The sequence below is a fragment of the Myotis yumanensis genome, unplaced genomic scaffold (genome assembly GCF_028538775.1).
Source record: "Myotis yumanensis isolate MYYU_CA2020_CCGP unplaced genomic scaffold, mMyoYum1.0.hap1 SCAF_1, whole genome shotgun sequence".
Lineage (NCBI taxonomy): Eukaryota > Metazoa > Chordata > Mammalia > Chiroptera > Vespertilionidae > Myotis > Myotis yumanensis.
Window position 1 is genome coordinate 68,551,095 of NW_027223752.1, and position 18,484 is coordinate 68,569,578.

General features: G+C 45.6%; 2 protein-coding genes across 3 annotated transcripts; one reads left to right on the forward strand and one right to left on the reverse strand.

The window, feature by feature from the left end:
- Nucleotides 1-329: 329 nt before the first annotated feature.
- On the reverse strand, nucleotides 330-6,408 carry B2M (beta-2-microglobulin). Of its 2 annotated transcripts, XM_070423531.1 has the most exons (4): nucleotides 6,300-6,408; nucleotides 2,209-2,484; nucleotides 1,627-1,654; nucleotides 330-658 (listed from the first exon to the last, which is right to left on the reverse strand). In XM_070423531.1, the coding sequence occupies exons 1-3, from the start codon at nucleotides 6,364-6,366 to the stop codon at nucleotides 1,641-1,643; spliced, it is 357 nt and encodes a 118-aa protein (XP_070279632.1). In that variant the 5' UTR covers nucleotides 6,367-6,408; the 3' UTR covers nucleotides 330-658; nucleotides 1,627-1,640. The 2 variants fall into 2 exon arrangements, with proteins under 2 accessions (XP_070279632.1, XP_070279628.1); XM_070423527.1 differs by lacking the exons at nucleotides 330-658; nucleotides 1,627-1,654 and having other exon boundaries at nucleotides 2,162-2,484.
- A 9,030-nt stretch (nucleotides 6,409-15,438) lies between these two features.
- LOC139003221 (tripartite motif-containing protein 60-like) lies at nucleotides 15,439-16,954 on the forward strand. The gene has a single exon (XM_070404807.1). It carries the CDS (start codon nucleotides 15,439-15,441, stop codon nucleotides 16,804-16,806), a length of 1,368 nt encoding a protein of 455 aa, XP_070260908.1. The 3' UTR covers nucleotides 16,807-16,954.
- Nucleotides 16,955-18,484: the final 1,530 nt, after the last annotated feature.

Consider the following 18,484-nt stretch of genomic DNA (forward strand, 5'->3'; position numbering starts at 1 on the left):
GCTTCCTAAAATATGAAATTCTCCAGACACTCTTGTTCCCTCTTTGAGTATAGACATTCCGGAGGTCTTGGCCCAGGGAACAGAACTCTGACTGAAAGATGGGAGCCTGGTCTTTAGCAGACAGTGTGTCCCTCTGACTAAGTCATTTAATTTCTCTGGGACCCTGTTCCTCATCTGTAAAATGCAGATCACTGAGGCCCCTTCCTCCATGAACCAAACCCTATAGAACAGGGATTTACACTCTTCTTCAAGTGACACTTGAAGATTGTTTCCCTTTTTGAAAACAAAACGGTAAGAGAGGGAGAGAGATATAAGAAACTGAACACATCAAGTTTTACCATAGTTTTATTTAATGAAGCAAAAATATTAAAATATTTGCAACACTGATTAAATGTAAATTTTCTATAAAAATCCTTTCATAATGGTAATCTTGAACATAAGAATTCTCCCCTCCTTGTCCTGAGCCACCAGCAACCTTCTGCCCAGATAGGTCAGCCAAGAAGACATAAAACCCAAAGTAAAATTATAAAGCAGATATTTGTGTTAAATCCCATGTTGCTCCTTAATTTGTGTGCATAAAGCATAATAACATATGTGTATTAAAAAGAAAACAGAATTTTGAATTAGTTTAATCCAAATGAGGCAAGCATCTTCAAACCTGAGGGGAGAGGGAGGAAAGTCTTGTTAGCAAGTATACTTATTTCGTTTGGATTACAGATCACACCACCCAACTTGTCTAACTTTTGCTGTGTACGACACCATTTGTAAAGGAAGTAGCTGCAGACAATTTTCCAGACCCATCACAAAGAGCATTTCCCTTTAGTTTATCCCAGTGGTTCTCCCACAACCTAAGAGAAAGGAATTGCTGGCATTACAGTTCAGATTCTGGCCCTATCATTCAGCTACTGTGTGACTCTGGTCAGGTCACCCAGCTTCTTTAATGCTCTCTTGGATTAATTTCCTTGTCCTAAAATATAACAGGACATTTGAAGAGGTTTTCTACTCTGTCCAAAGAGGCAGAGAAGTCCAGTTCCTCCCTCTTTCATGCTGCTGAAGCTCCTTGTAGTTACATCCATTTTAGTATCTTTACATTATTATAACAATGTTTCCATTTCTCTCCTCTATCGGACTGGGAGCCTCTAGGAGGCAAACACGGTGCCCACAGCGAAGGCTCAACAGGAGACTGAAGGAATGGGACATCTTCAGAACCATGCCACTCCTCTCTTCTGACTGAATAATAATGCAACTGCTATGCAAGAGAAGAGAATGGTTCGTTTTTGAAGGCCCAGAGATAGTCCCTGTGGAAATGGCAGAAAAAAGAGCAAACCCTTGCAGGTGGTGTGGGTTTGCTCTATCCTGTCACAGCACACCAGCAGCCCCCCTGACTTCCCTTAGAGGGCGGGTGATGCACGCAGAGCCACAGCGGGGGCCACACACCTCCCTCATGCCACTCCACAGGAAAAGGGAATGTGACCCTGCAGGATTCTTCTCTGCCTGCTGACATGCCACCCCAATGAATGTCCTCCATAGACTAAGGGTTACCAGATTAGGGCTACCTGGAAATAGTCCCCAGGATAATGGAACAAAACAAAAAAGAAACTTAAAAAAAAAAAGTTAGAAACATACCTCCATGATGCTGGTTACTTGTCCTTATCTATGGAAAAGAAAACAGGGAAAGAAAAAAAAAACAACAGTAAGTTTTATAATACAAAATACTATGTATTAACAAATGTCTGACAGAATAGCCTGCTGTCCTTAACCATGAGTACCTTGTTTAGAACGACCTAGTTGGACCCAACTCTGCCTACTAGCCTAGATCCCAACCCAGTCAGAGTGCTGCTGGAGGAGTCCAGGATTGCGGGGAGCTAGCGGAGCAAGACTTACAAAGGCTTCCCTGAGACTCTTGTTGGTCCTCAGTATCCCTGAGGCTGTCAGGAAAGCTTACGGAAGCCAGTCCGTAAGAAATGTTGGAAGTGAGTATGCATTTGTGCAAGTGCTATTGCTGATCCTTACTGTTGCCTCTGGAAAACTACCATTTCCAGGACCACGCTGTGCAGAGGCGTCACAGAAGGTGCCACTTATCAGAGCTTTAATAATGTTTCCTGACAATCCCGGTATGCATTTTTTAAAAAATATCAAAGCAGCCTTATGCTGTGTCGCTACTCAGACACAACTGTCAGCAGCTAAGGAAAGAACTTGAAAACTTACCCCATTTAATTTTCATAGGCTCAGAAAGAGAAACATGGTTCACCGTGCAGCTGTACTCAACTCCTGCGCTGGGAGTGAAGTTGGCATGCACCAGAACGTAGAAAGACCAGTCCTTGCTGAAAGACAGGTCTGATTTCTCCACTGGCAACTTCTCGTTATTCTTCATCAAATCAATTTCAATCTCAGGTGGATGGAACCCAGACACAAAGCAGTTCAGGAAGTTTGGCTTCCCATTCTCTGGTGGATGCCGCGAGTAAACCTGCACCTTCGGTTTCCCTGAGGAACATCAGGGAAAGACAAATGAAAATTGCACAGTATTTCACTTGGGGCTACCTTGGTCAAAATCCAGAAAGGGTAATACATTATTTTTATCAATTTGTTGCCTAATAGTGCTCTAGAGCACTTAAAAAAATATTTCTTTATTGATTTCAGAAAGGAAAGGAGAGGGAGAGGGAGAGAAACATCAATGATGAGAGAACCATTGATCAGCTGCCTCCTGCACGCCTGCCTCCTGCATGCCCGCCTCCTGCATGCCCCCTACTGGGGATCGAGCCCACACCCCCGGCTTCTGCCCTTGACCGGAATCAAACCCTTCAGCTCACAGGCTGACACTCTATCCACTGAGCCAAACCAGCTAGGGCTAGAGCACATTCTTTTTACTATATTGTCTTTGATCACTTCTTTTTTTTTTAAAATATATTTTATTGATTTTTTGCAGAGAGGAAGGGAGAGAGATAGAGAGTTAGAAACATTGATGAGAGAGAAACATCAATCAGCTGCCTCCTGCACATCCCCCACTGGGGACTGTGCCCGCAACCCAGGTACATGCCCTTGACTGGAATCGAACCCGGGACCCTTCAGTCTGCAGGCCGACGCTGCATCCACTGAGCCAAACCGGCTTCGATTTGATCACTTCTTTATCTGGCAATTATTTCGATGGCTTCTTAGCACCCATAAAATCCCTTAACACGTCACTCAAAAGTCCACATGATTTGGCCCTAACCTACTTTTCAAACTTCATTTTTCACCTCACACACCCTTCACAGAATCCACATAAAAAAAAACTCATGTTACATCTTTCTTTTTTTTATTCCTGCTCCTGCCTAGATCGACACCCATCTGACTTCTCTGTGTGTAGTGTCTAGTAAGGTGGCTCTGTAAATGGCGGATGTTATTATTACTAGTTGCTCAGATTACTAAAAGAGTCAACCCAAAGTATGTTTTTACAAAACACAACCACTACATCCTGCCCAGGGTTTATACACCGAGCCCCTATCTGCTTTTGAACCTGATTTCATGGGCGACAAGGTTTATATGCCGACAGAAGCTGGCAAATAGCTTAAATGAGTGAGAACAATAGGAAACAATGGCTGCGTTAGAAAATAGGATAGGGTGAGGACTCTGGCAAATGGGGGAGAACATACTCTCCATTATGACCAAGTAGAGTAATGCATGAAAATGGGATTTGCATTTTAATCAGCACCCTGAAATGATTTCTATAGCTAGCTGGGTTCAAAATACATTGCATAATGCTGCAGAACAGTGGTTTCCAAAAGGGGATGCATGACTAGACCATCCCTGAAGGTGCAGAAATAAAATATAAAGTCTATTTCTATATTTTTCATCCAAATGAAGAGAAGTATTCTGCTACTAAATATACAGACTGACACTAATGCATGTGTATAATTAAAACATATATGGCCCTGGCTGGGTGGCTCAGTTGCTTGAGCGTCATCTGTGCACCCAGAGGTTGCTCGTTGATTCCGGGTCAGGGCACATGCGGGGTTGCAGGCTCAGTCCCCGGTAGGGGGCGTTCAGGAGGCACTCGATCAATGTTTCTCACATTGATGTTTTTCTCCCTCTCCCTTCCTCTCTCTCTAAAAATCAATAAAAATATTTTTTAAAAATAAAATACATATATACATTCAGGGCTCATGATTACTACAGAGCAGCTGCTTCTCCAGGTCCAGAAGGCAGTGGGGAAGAGAAGTACCAGGCCACTCTGAATGCTTAGAAACACTCAATCGTCGAAGGAAAGGTCACCAGAAAAGAAAATATCAAAAGCGCATAAGAGCTCTAGCTGGTTTGGCCCCATAAGAGCTCTAGCTGGTTTGGCCCCATAAGAGCTCTAGCTGGTTTGGCTCTGTGAATAGAGCCTCAGCTGCGGACTGAAGGGTCCCAAGTTCAATTTCCGTCAAGGACACATGCCGGAGTTGCAGGCTCCATCCCCAGTAGGTGGCGTGTGGGAGGCAGCCGATCAATGATTCTTTTTCATCATTAATGTTTCTTACTAATGTTTCTCTCTCTCTCTTCCTCTCTGAAGTCAATACAAATATATTTTAAAAAAAAGAAAAGAAAAGTCCACAAGAGCTGGACTGAGTATCCTAAATGAAGCCCTGGTTTATTTCCATAAAGTTAAAAGTGAAGATAAATCAAAATGCTCTTTGTATTTGAGCTTCTAATGCTTAGAATATAATAAATGCCAAGGAGTAAAAGCAGGGTTCATTTGGCCTGGAATTCTCACTTTGAGGGAACTGGGTGGGGTTTTGCAAAATCATAATGAAAATCTCTTTTAAGAAGGGGGCCAATATCAGCCAGGCCTGGATTTGAATCTGGACCCAGCCTCTTATTAAAAGATTAACTTATGCTAACAGTGAAGCAAACAAAACCCACACATGGGACAGAGCAGAAAATTAACCCCCAAAGGCAATCACCATTACCTATGTCTTGTGTATCTTGCAGAAATGATCTACACAGGGCATATATCAGTTTGGAAATTTTTTAAAATATCAGCTTGTTATTTTTCAAAAGGCTTCTACAGTCAGCAGCAAATATCAATAATAGTAACAACAGACATCATGCTTTATTTTGTAAGTAACTTATAAATTAAATACATTTTTCTCGTGATCAAAAGACCACACTTCACAAAGGCCTTTAGGGGGGGAGATGAGGATCCAGTGTATTACAGGGCATTTGGAACGTGCTCCATGTCCTGGGGTCCCCACCCGACAGCTGGGTAATCACTCCGATTGCCCTTATCACTGGTTTTATAACCGCTATAACTGACTAACCTTGGCTTTTTCAAAACTGAAAGTAGAAGCTGAGTTAGGTCATCTTGGAAAGCACCAGGCAAGGAGCCAAAGAGAGAGCCCTCTGGAAAGCAAAGGCCAACAGGGGCCCACGGCCGCCCAGCTCCACGATCTCACACCTAAACGAGGCGGTTCTGAAAAAGGAATTACAGCCCAAAGGCTTCCACCTCCGCATCATGCTCCAGTCAGGAGGGACTGTCCGCCATGAATCCCCTGTGTTTAAGTCACTTAAACTCTAGCCGCCTCAGTTTCCTCCTCTGTGAAATGCTAATAACCTTCGTATTAACATCGTAGCTGCATTGAAACTTAAAGGACAGAAAGCACGCAGCGTCCCCCGCACCCTGTGAGTTTGTCAAAAACAGCTAGCGCCTTAGGACGATAAAAAACGACATGTCATGGGAGCGAGTGAGTTAACAGCGATGTGAAAGCGCTCGGGGACACCCCCAAAGCATTCGCCAGACCCGCCAAGGTCTGAGTCCACGTCCATGGGAAAGTGCGAAGGGACAGGTGAAGCGGGCAGGCGCAGGGGGGAAGCCGGAGCCCAGCGGTTCCCAGCGAAGCAGAGCTGCTGTGGGCAGACTGACCCCGCGGGCCTCCCCCAGAGGCCTGTCCCCACCCAGCAGTCCCCAGCTCAGCGCCACGAAACCAGCCTGCCCGCCTTCCGCTCCAGCTGCGCCCGGGGCGCTAGAGGACCCGCGACAGGGCGGTAGCGAAACCCTCCCTCGCCGGGGCCGCTGCGGAGCTTACCCACACGCCGAAACTTTGTCCCTAGCTACCCGGCCCCCCGGCGTGCCGGTGGTCTCCCCCGGGACCCCCACCCACCCTCCACCCCGGCTCGCAGAGCAAGAAGGAACCCACACCGTCCCCCCCCTCCCCCCCCCCCCCCCCCCGGCCCCGTCCCGTGGCCAAAAAGAGCACTTGGGGAACCGGGGTGGTGCAGAGAGAGTGCCAACGCGGGCGAGGAAGGGCCCTCAGAGGAAAAGCGGAGGAGAAGGCACTCACGATGTTCGGCGTCCAGGCCAGACAGACAGAGCAGCCCGAGCAGGACCACAGCCACGGTGAGAGCCATTGCCACCACCCGAGTGAGAGGCGCAAAATGAGGGCGCGACCTGGCGTCTTGGCTTATATCCCCCGAGTGAACCGCCAATAGGAACCCTGCCCGTCACCAGTTTCCTAGCTGGAGGTGCTGGACCAGGTTAGGAAAGGGACTCGCATTTTCAGTTTCATTTTCCTATAAAGCCTCGTGATGTAGGAAAGAAGGCATGGATTGGACGGGGCGGGTTCGCTGTCTGTAAAAGGGCGCCCTCCGATCGTGGGTGCGTCCCGAGCCTGGGACGCTGACCGCCCGTCCTCGAACTTGAGCCTGGACCGCACCTTTGTCCACTGCCCTCGCTTTCCCAACCCAGCCCGAGATGCTGGTCACTTGCTTACCGTTCGCAACAAGTTAGGAGCCTGGAACCTGGGGTGTTCATTTGAAAATAAAAATAAAAAATGGAAGCCCAGAAAGATTCAGTGCGTGGCTAGAGGATGAACGGAGCCGGGCAGGACAAGAACTAGTGTTAATAATTACAGCCTGGAATACACTGTAGGTTTCTGGATGTGCGGGGCGAGAAAGATAGCCCAGGGACCTCGAGGAGCTCAGAGAACTGTTCGGGGTGAAGGGGGCCCTCCTGGCCTCCTGAATCCCTTCCGGGAATAGTTTCTTTTTGTAAAGCTCCTTGCCAAGGAATTTTCTGTATCTTCCCCGTTGCTGTTTAGGTGATTGTTTTGTTGCTTTGTGGGGAAAACGACCACTGATAGTAACTACTTTGAACTTGAGAGTGTAACAGACCTCTTTAGGTGCCTTAGAATGGGGCTTGGCACGTGGTAAGTATCGGTAAACGGAATGAGTGAATGAACGAAGCAAAGAGGGAGCGAACACCTTAATAAACTCTAGGAAGTAGGAATTCCCTCATTCATTTTTATGGATGAGGGAAGACAGAGGCTAAGGGACTAGTGTTCAAACTCTGGCCTGATTCCATTGGCCTTCATGCTTCCAACACTTAGAAGACAAAGGGCATGGCAATTTTAGTGAGAATTTAAATTGCTCCCAGCCAAAGAGGTTAAACCTACCGATTATAAGAGCAAGACTATTTTAGACAGATTCTTTAAGAAAACTTACCCTCCTGCGATCACATACAAAAAGATGCTGCCAGCAAATGGCTGCTGAGCCTTCATGCAACAGTGAGAAGAGGAAGTGAACCATGGGGGTGGGGAGGGGCAGAGACCGGGGAAATCACCACGGTTTTCAGTTGAAGGACGTTAGATTGCGCTTCCCCAAGGAGCACAACAAATGAATTCTAGATTTCATTCACAGAGTTTTAGACCTTTTAATAATCCCTATTGTGGAAGCCATGGCTAAACTACAGAAAGTCGAATATTCTCCACAAGCCTAATGAAATGAGTTAATACACAGAGAGCCTCACAGGGTTCCTAACAAGTAACGAATATGTAAACTATTTAACAATTGTTTTGTGCTTACTGTTGTTATTTACCTAGTTTTTCTACTATATTACTCTTGAAATTAGGAAAAAATTTTGTGTATAAAGTTGTAAGTAGTGACATTCCTGCCTCTCCCATTTGTTTGTATGTTTGTTTTCTAACTCATTTAGGTCTCTCAAGGCCTGAAATGTTCGTGTTGAATATTTTCCACTGACCTGGGAGTATAGGAAGAGACTGGGCCATTTTTCACCTCTAAAGTCCTTGTCTACTACATCACAGAGAAAAACTGTATTTGTCAAAAATAGTTTCTGACCTACTTAATAAGAAGCCAATTTTAAAAGCAATAAAACCATATAGTGAAGACAAAGTATATTTTTCAATATTCTGTGTTTAGAGAATCCCTGTACTTTTCTTGGATTTCCATTTAGAACATATTTTGAATAGTGAGGGTGAAAAAGAGATATAAACTATTTTTTAAAAGACAAGAGCACCCAATGGGGGGAAAAAGGAGACATATCTACTACTATTTGTAATACTTTAAACAATAAAATAAAATTTAAAAAAAAAACAAGAGTACAATGAGATATCACCTCACACCTGTCAGAATGGCTAGCATAAAAAAAATCAGCAAACAACAAGTGCTGGTGAAGATGTGAAGAAAAGGGAACAGCAATCCCACTTCTGAAAATATATCCTAGAAACCCCAAAACACCAATCAGAAAGAATATATGCACCCCTATGTTCATAGCAGCATTATTTACAATAGCTAAGATTTGGAAACAGCCCAAGTGCCCATCAGCAGATGAATGAATAAAAAAGGCTGTGGAAATTTATACTATGGAATATGCAGCTGTAAAAAAGAGGGATCTCTTATCCTTTGAGACAGCATGGATGGACCTGGAAAATATTATGCTAAGTAAAATAAGCCAATATCATATGATCTCACTTATTTGTGGAATCTAATGAACAAAATGAATTGACCAACAAAATAAGACCTGAATCATGGAGGCATGGAACAGACTGACATACCTCGATGTGAGGATGGGGGGGATGAGAAGAGATAAACCAAAGAATGTATATACTTACTTGAGGCCCGATGCATGGATTTGTGCACCAATGGGGTCCCTCAGCCTGGTCTGTGCCCTCTTGCAATCCGGGACCCCTCGAGGATGTCGGACTGCTGGTTTCAGCCCAATTACCTGCAGGCCAGGCTGAGGGACCCCACAGGTGCCCAATCCATGCACGCGGCCTCTAGTATGCATATAAGATCTTTGGTTAATCTCTTTCCGCCTTTCCCCCTTCCCTCTGAGATTCACCAGTCTGTTCCATGTTTCCATGCCTGTGCATTGAGCGTCTGCCCCCTGGTGGTCAGTGCACATCATAGCTACCTGTCAAATGGTTGCTTCGGCTTTTAAATATATGTAGATTAGAGGCCCGGTGCATGAAATTTGTGCATGGGTGGGGTCCCTCCACCTGGCTGGAGATCAAGGCCATCTCGCCCAGTCCCAATCGGGGCCAATCAGGGCCAATGGCCGAGGAGGGACCACAGGAGGGACCACGGGAGGGCTCCAGTGCATGCCTGGCCCCGTATCACCCAGTCCCGATCAGCCAGACTCCAGCAGCTAGCTAACCTACCAGTCAGAGCATCTGCCCCCTGGTGGTCAGTGCATGTCATAGTGACCGGTTGGTCAACTGCTTGGTTGGACACAGCATATTAGGCTTTTATATATATAGATTGTAACTCACGGTGTGGAATGCTCAGCATGCACTTTCCCTCCAGCCCCTGCTCTTGGAGACCTCACGTCCTTCCAAGGTTCTGCTCACCCTCTTCAGCTGCCACATGAAGTAAATTGCCTCATGTGTTTGGAAACCCTTTGCAGGCTCCATGGGTGTGTCTTTACTTTGCTGCAGTTCTGATTACCCCAACATACGGAGAGAAACCCTCATTATCAGGTAACACCATTGTGGTAAGACCCCTGCTCAGCCTACTGCAGCAGTTTTAATTGGCCATGTGTTACCCTAGCTGGTTTTGTTCAGTGGATAGAGTCACAGCCTGTGGACTGAAGGGTCCTGGGTTCAATTCCAGTCAAGGGAATATTCCTGGGTTGCAGGCTCAATCCCCAATAGGGGCATGTGGGAGGCAGCAGATAGATTCTCTCTCATCATTTATGTTTCTATCTCTCTGTCTTCCTCTCTGAAATCAATAAAAAACATATTAATAAAAATAAATAGGCCATGAATCAAATGTCGCTGCTCTCCATCCATCCAGTCCCCTCACACCCTCTTATGTCTTTGCCCCCCACCCCCACATACACACTCTGTTAAGGTTTATAAAATGGGTGATGCTTCCACATGGCCCTCCTTCCCCTCCCATCTCTGTCTCCAGTCCTGTGGGGTCTCTCCCTCCCTCCCCTCCATCTAAATTGGTGGGTCCTGCTCTGCCCCTTTCTCTTGCGACCTCCTGGCTGCAGCCTCCCCCTTTCTTCTCCGGGGACGGAGCTCCCCAAAGGCTGTGTGGGGCAGGGCCGTGTGGGGTGGGGCAGGGCTGTTCTGAGCAGGCTGGGCAGTGTGGGCGAGGCATTGCCGGGGGGGGGGGGGGGGGGGGGGGGGGGGGGGGGGGGGAGGCCTGTGCAGGCCACACAGCAGTGCCAGTGTGGAGCTGTAGGGGCAAACCCAGGTGGGGCCTCGGAGGAGATCTGGGGTGACGGGTCATGGGGAGGAAGAGGGAGGACATGGAGCCTGTCCCATGGGAGAGGCACCGGGCTCCTTGGCTGCCCCCACCCAGTAGCTTTTCTAGGCACCTGTGCAGCTGTCACCCTCCGCCCCTTGCTACCTCCCACTTCCTTTTAAGTTTTGGACTCGGTTTCGCTGACTCAGCCCCGCCCCCCTCTCTGCTGCGTCCTGGGAGCCCAAGGCCACCCCTTGGCCTTGGGCAGGCACACCTGGCATGTCCCCCCCAACCCCAGTGGTGCTACCCACTCTCCTGGAGTAGTGAAACTTAACAAATAAGAAGAAGCAGCTCTGAAGATTATAAATTGCACACTGAGAATGACACAGGCTGCAGAGGGCTGTGCAGTCCATGGCTCTTGGATCACATGTAGCAGCCTCCAAGTCTCTCCTGGCTCCCACACCCACCCACCTCCACTGGGGCTCAGGCCAAACCCTGGGAGCTCTCACCTCACACCTCACTTTCCAGTCCAGTCCACCTGCTCCCACAGCAAGCTAACCTATCGGTTGGAGCGTCTGCCCCCTGGTGGTCAGTGTGCATCATAGTGACTGGTTAAAAGCAAACTCCCAGGGGACAATTTGCATATTAGGCTTTTATTATATAGGACTAGAGGCCCAGTGCATAAAATTCATGCACGGGCAGGAGGGGGTATCCCTCAGCCCAGCCTGCACCCTCTCCAATCCAGGACATCCCTCTCACAATCCATGACTGCTGGCTCCTCACCATTCACCTGCCTGCCAGCCTGATCGCCCTAACTGCTCTCCCCTGCTGGCCCGATCACCCCTAACTGCCTCTGCCTCAGCCCTGCCACCATGGCTTTGTCCGGAAGGATGTCCAGTCTAATTAACTTATTACCCTTTTATTAGTATAGATATGCATAGCCCATGGACACGGGCGATAGGGTAGTGAAGACCTGGGGGTGTGGGTAGGGCCTGGAAGGAGGGGGATAAGGGAGGGGGAAATGGGAGATAACCATAATACTATCAACAATAAAAATATGTTATTAAAAATAAACAAGAACAATGTTTGCCTAGAGGTCAATACTCTAGAAATGGACAAACAGCAAATTTTTAAAAATATTTTATTGATTTTCAGAGAGAGGAAAGGAGAGGGGGAGAAAGAGAGAGAGAGAAACATCAATGTGAGAGAAAAACATTGATCTGCTGCTGCCTCCTGCATGCCCCCTACTGGGGAATCAAGCCCGCAACCCTAGCATGTGCCCTTGACTGAAATAGAACCCAGGACCCTTCAGTCAGCAGGCCCACATTCTATCCACCAAGCCAAACAGGCTAGGGCCCAAGGGCCTTTTTGAAGTAGGAGAACTAAGAGTAGTAGTAGGAGGAGCAGGAGGAGAAAGGGAACAAGAAGAGGAGGAGAAGGAAGAGGAAGAGGAAGAGAGGGAGGAGGCGGGGGAGGGGGAAAAAAGAAGAAGCAGCAGAAGCAGCAGAAGCAGAAGAATTAAAATATGAATAATAAAATAGGAATAAGTACATGTCTATCAACAATTACTTTAAATGCAGATGGATTAAATGCTTCTATCAAAAGACACATGGAGGCTGAATGGATAACAAAACAAGACCCTTACATATGCTGTCTACAAGTGTTGGGCTCCAACCCCAACAGGTCCAGGGGTTCCCAAAGGTGTGGACGGAGTCAGCGAAGAAGGAATGACACAGAGACAGCGTTCAGTTTATCATCATAGCCGGGTTCTCTTGTCAGGGTCTCCAGCCAAGTTCTGTCTAGGTTCTCTTGCAATGTTCTGTCTAGGTTCTCCAGCCAAGTTCTGTAGCCAGGTTCTGTCCAGGATCTTTTGCCATGTTCTCTCCCTAGGTTCTCTCTCTAGGTTCTGTGTCTAGGTTCTGTCTCTAGGTTCTGTCTCTGTTACATCTGTATTTATACCAGTTGATTTTAAACCTATCAATTTCTATTCCAACGGTTAGGGCGTTTCTTATCTCCATTCAAGGGAGTAAAGATTATGTAGCTTAAGTGTGACTGTTTGTAGTTAAAGTGATTAACTACCCGCCTGGCACTTAATTAAGGGGTTTTATCCCCTCCCTAACCTCAGGGAAAAATCCCTAGCCGGGGAAACAACCTTTGGTTAAAACACATAGCGCCAAGAAGGTGAGCAAACATATTAAGAACAGTATGCCATATATGCCAGGTCCCTTGAAACAGCAAGGATGGACCGGCTCCCGGCATACAAGAGACTCATTTCAGATAAAAAAAACAACAATAACACATAGACTGAAAGTAAAGGGATGGTAAAAGGTATCTCATGAAAATGGAAACAAACTGGGATAGCAGTACTTATACCAGACAAAGTAGATTTTAAAACAAAAGCTATATAACAAGAGACAAAGAAGGACCCAGCAATTTCACTTCCAAAAAAACACACAACAAAACACTAAATAAAAAAGACATATACATCCATATGTTCATTGCAGCATTACTTACAATAGCCAGGATGTGGAAACAACCTAAGTGTTCATCAATAGATGATTGGCATATATACAATGACACAGCCATAAAAAAAGAATGAAACCTTGCCAGATGCAACAACATGGATGGGCCTAGAGAGTATCGTGCTGAGTGAAATAAGTCAGACAGAGGAAGACAAATGCCATATGATTTTGTTTATATGTGGAACCTAAAAAAAAAAATGACAAACAGTATAGAACAGACTTAAAGATACAAAGATCAGACTGATAGATGCCAGAGGGGAGGGAGACTGGGGGATAGGATGATAAAGATGACAGGATTAAGAAGTACAAATTGGTAGTTACAAAATGATCACAGGGATGTAAAGTACAGCATAGGGAATATTGTCCATAATATTGTAATAACTATGTATGGTGTCAGATGGGTACTAGATATATCGGGGTGATCACTTAGTAAGTTATATAATGTCTAATCACTGGGTTGTATACCTGAGAGTAACATAATATTTTATGTCAGCTATAATTAAAAAATAAAAAATTACTTAAAGTCAATAAATAGCCCAGCCAGGTGTGGCTCCGTTGGTTGAGTGTTGACCCAGGAACCAAGAGGTCATCAGCTCGATTCCCGGTCCTGGCATATGCCTGGGTTGCATGCTGGGTCCCCAGTAGGAGGCATGCAGGAGGCACACAATAGATGATTCGCTCTCATCAATGCTTTTTCTATTTCTCCCTCTTCCTTCCTCTCTGAAATCAATAAAAACATATTTTAAAAACAAATAAAGTTAATAAACAAATAAAAGCAGCCTTTCTTTAGTCTGGAGTGTTTTTGGCTTCCTCAGGATATTGCATCTCCACAGTTTGCAAACTGTTTACCTGAATAAAGTTTCTCCTTTTACTGCACCCCAGATTGGGGACCCCTGTTGGTATTAGATTGGTGGCAGTGACTTTTTGTTGACAAAATGTAAGTGGTACAGCTACTTTGGAAAACAGTGTGACAGGTGTTTGGTTGTTGTTTTTTTATGATAAATATACAGTGCCCACATGATCCAGCCACTCCACTTTAGGTACTTACCCAAGAGAAAATGAAAACATAGATCTATACAAAGACTTCTACACAGAAATTCATAGCAACTTTGTAATAGCCAAATCTGGAAATAATATAAACATCCATCAACAGGTGAATGGATAACAAATTGTGGTATATATCCATATAATGGAATACTATTAGCAATAAGCTATGAATGAACTATCAATATGCACAACAACATAAATTAACTAATTATGCTGAAGGAAAGTAGCCAGGCATCTCAGCCAGACAGGGACCGTCTCAACTTCACTGGACCGTCTCAGCCTCACTGGGACTGTCCCAGCCTCACTTGGACCATCTCAGTCTCACAAGGACCATCTCAGCCTCACAGCCTCACGGGGACCGTCTCAGCCTCACGGGGACCGTCTCAGCCTCACAGCCTCACGGGGACCATCTCAGCCTCACAGGGACCGTTTCAGCCTCACAGCCTCACGGGGACCGTCTCAGCCTCTCAGCCTCACAACCTCATGGGGACCCTTTCAGCCTCACAGCCACATGGGGACCGTCTCAGCCTCACAGCCTCAGGGGACCATCTCAGCCTCAGAGGGACCGTTGTTTTAACTTTTTGTTAAAATTTATTTTATTTATTTCAGAGAGGAAAGGAGAAGGAGAGAATGATAGAAACATCAGTGATGTGAGAGAATCATTGATCAGCTCCTGCACGCCCCCCTCTGGGGACTGAGCCCATAACCCTGGTATGTGCCCTTGTCTGGAATCAAACCTGGAACCCTTCACTTGCAGGCCAATGCTCTATCCTCTGATCCAAACAAGCCAGGAAAAGATTTTACCTTTAATTTCAGTTTCCTCCTCAGTAGAATGGGATTAAAGGGTGTAGGGACGTTCAAGGGATGATTACAAAGGTGCTAATTAGATTATGCATATTAACAAGGTTAGTCCTTCTTATTCCCCTCTAGGAATAAGAGGAGATCACATCAAACAGACTTCTGAACATCCTCCTACCCCCACCCTGGCCTACGTGTCTCACCTCCAGGGAGGAGCCTTTGGTGGGTGAGGCCTTAAAGAGATTAACCCTCCTAGTGGTATATATAGGCCAGGCCCACATTACTAAGTATTTAACGGGTAGGAGACTGGCTTCAGAGACTCTTGGAGACACACTTCAGGGACTCACTCAAAGGAGCAGGCTCCAGAAACCACTTGTGACTTGGGTGGTGCTTGGATTTTGACCAGAGTCCACAGCTGATCTTCACTTGGGGAACCTGACATTAACTACAGGAGTAGGTGACAGAAGACTGGACGTCAGCTGCCCACTGGAACTGTCCTTGGAAGCTCCAACTGAGTTGCACAGAGAGGGAGGCCTGAGCAGACCTCAGCTTCTCACTTTTCCTCGCTCCTGGAGGATCACACCAACTGCAGGGAGTCTCTTCTGATAGACACCTTCACTGCACCATGGCCTTTGCAGCTTCCCTGGCTAAGCTCCAAGCAGCGGCCAGCTGTCCCATCTGCCTGGATTACCTGAGAGACCCAGTGACCATTGCCTGTGGGCACAACTTCTGTCACTCCTGCATCCACCAGCGCTGGGAAGGTCTACAGGGCACCTTTCCCTGTCCTGTCTGCCTCCACCACTGCCCTGACAGGAGCTTGAAGAGGAACACCCATTTATGTTACGTGACTGAGATTGTTGAGCAGATTCCCACCTCAGGGAGCCAGAGGAAAATGCAGGAAGAAATACCCCTGTGTGCGAAGCACAATGAGGTTCTGACCCTGTTCTGTGAGAAAAGCCTGGAGCTGCTGTGTCCCCAGTGCAAGGGCTCCTTAGACCTCCCGGATCAGCCCCTGATCCCCATTGAGGAAGCTGCAGCTAGTCACAGGGAGATCCTCAAAAGGCACATTGGGACCTTCACTAATAACCTCGAAAATGCTGAAACTGTATATAGAAAACAAGATGAAAATACTTGGGAAGTAAAGAGAAAGATGGAAAAAGAGAGGGAGGAATTGGACCATGAATGTGAAGAAATGAAGAGTTTCTTTGAAGTAGAGCACGGTGAAATTGATAAAGATCTACTTATGGAAGAGAATGATGCTGAAGAAAAACTAATTGAATATGAAAGGCAAATTTCACACCTTAGGTTCAGGCTAAGCAGTCTGTTAAGTAAAACAGAAGAGAAGAGTTTGCAGACAGATGAAGATTTACTCACAGGTATTGAAAGGATCCACAACAGCTATGGAAACCGAGAGACCCTAACAGTGTTTTCATGTGAATTACAGGAGATTTTCACTCTCCCCCCACGTTACTTGGGCCTGCATGAAATGATCCGCACCTTTCAGCTAGAGTTGACACTGGATTCTGAAACTGCCCATCCAGACCTCGTTATGGCAAGTGATAGAAAAAGTGTGACCTATAGGAGACCAGATGGTCTTCCTAATCCCCAGGCACTTACTTCTTCCCCAGCTGTCCTGAGTTCTGAGGAAGTTGATGCTGGCAGGCATTTTTGGGCAGTAGAAATAATAGGCGCAGGGGAATGTTTCTTAGGTGTGTGTAAAGAATCCTTCGTCCTAAATACTCCCATATCACCATCGGCAAACAATGGATATTGGCAACATCAGCTCTTGACTCGGACATGTGGCGTCATCCCTACAGGACAACGGAAGGTTGGCATTTTTCTGGACTATGAGTTGGGAGAGATTTCATTTTATAATTTGAATAAACGGTCATATATGTATGGAATCGCTGATAAATTTACAGAAAAACTTATTCCTTATTTCTCCATTGCATCTTCTTCAGAATCTCTTACAGTCAGTATCATCAGAGTCTAGTGATGACAATTTGGATGAAATTTTGTATGTGCTTATTTCCTCCCGTGTTATTAAAAGGAAAACATAATAAAGATCCTGATTCAAATAAAAAAAAAGAAAGTAGCCAGCCCCACCCCCCAAAAAAAAGAATATATACTGTATGAATTCTTTATATAAAACTCTTTAGAAAAGGCAAACTAATCTACGTAACAGAAAGCGAATTAGTTTTGAGGGCTGGGGGGATCATCAGGAAAATTAAGACACATGGGAGGTGATGGATATGCTCATTATCTCGAGTTTTATGATTACTTCATAGGTGTATATGTACATTAGAAGTTGTTAAATGATACACTTTAAGTGTAATTTATTGTATATCAATTATATATCAATAAAGCTGTTTTTTAACAAAAACTATCAATCCAGATGCCCGTATTATTGTTAGGCAAAAAACAGATGAAATACTTAGGAAGAAAAGAAGAATATTAAAGTTGAGATAAAAAAGGAATAGGTTAAAGCTCAGATGTGTTGGGCTGCACCTGAGTGGATCTCGGGAATTTTCTGAGATGAGCTCATTCCAACAGCCAGAAGGTCAGGCCCACTCAAGAGGAGAGGAACCAGCGTAGGTGGGACATTTGTGACAGGGCTTCCTCATTTGTTATGTCGTTAATCCCTTGCAATCCAAAGTATAATCTATGCATCACTCCCATCAACACCACCTAGGAGTTCTTAGAAATGCAGACTCTGGGGCCCACTTCAGACCTACTGAACAAGAGTCTGCACTTTAACAACATCCCGGGTGATTCACATCCACATTAAATGAGCAAAGCTGCTGACCCAAACTACACAAAAATTGAGAAGGTAGGTGTCACTTCCATCCACACAAATAAGGAGACTAGACTCAGAGAAGTAAGATACTTAACCACATTCACACTGATTTGGGATTCAAACGCTGGTCTGATTCCCAAGGCCTCACAATTTCCACTAGATCATTTTCTGAGAAGAGGTACATAGAAGGAGTTTATTTGGGTGGGTTGGAGATCAAGATGAGGATTAAAAGCATATGAGAAGGTGAGGAGAAGTCAAGAACCGTAGTACGACCGTGTTTAAAGTATTTTTAATTTTTAATTGTAAATCTAACACACAAATGTATGCCCACTGTAAAAAGGCAAACAACTAGAGATCTACTGAGTGAAAGTGAAAATTCCCCTTGTGTGTCTCTTCCCATCTCACTCTCCTCCCCTCAGAAACCAGTGTTAAAGTTTGGTCCCTATCTCTCTGAGATCTTGTATTTAGTTTGGAAAGTGAGGAATTTTTAAATTACAACTATGAAGAATATTATTTGCCTTTGCAAAGTCAAGTTTACCTGTTAGTTAACTAGGCTAGCCACACAGAGCATTTTGAACACACTCACGTTTGAGAGGGAGGGTTATCATCAGCTCAACAGCTGAGAGGGTAGGAGTTTTCCCGAAGCCTGAACTGACCAGGAGACTTGGTTCGCTCCCTTCTACTACTGTCCCCACTGAGTTGGGCCAGCCCCCGATGGTACTGCCATTGCTGGACTATCTCATAGACACTAGGAACCAAATGAGTCAAACCACTCTTGCTCCACTGGCTTTTGCCCAGGTTGAAGAGGTAATGAGAATAACAAAAGGAGCCCTCTAATCCCCAGGGCAAAGGTTCCTCAAAGCTTTGGTTTATT

Coding starts and splice junctions, on each gene's coding strand:
- B2M (XM_070423527.1), bottom strand. CDS start 6,366: ATGGCTCTCACCGTGGCTGTGGTCCTGCTCGGGCTGCTCTGTCTGTCT. Junction 2,485..6,299: donor TGGCCTGGACGCCGAACATC/GTGAGTGCCTTC, acceptor GATGTTCCTCAG/GGAAACCGAAGGTGCAGGTT.
- LOC139003221 (XM_070404807.1), top strand. CDS start 15,439: ATGGCCTTTGCAGCTTCCCTGGCTAAGCTCCAAGCAGCGGCCAGCTGT.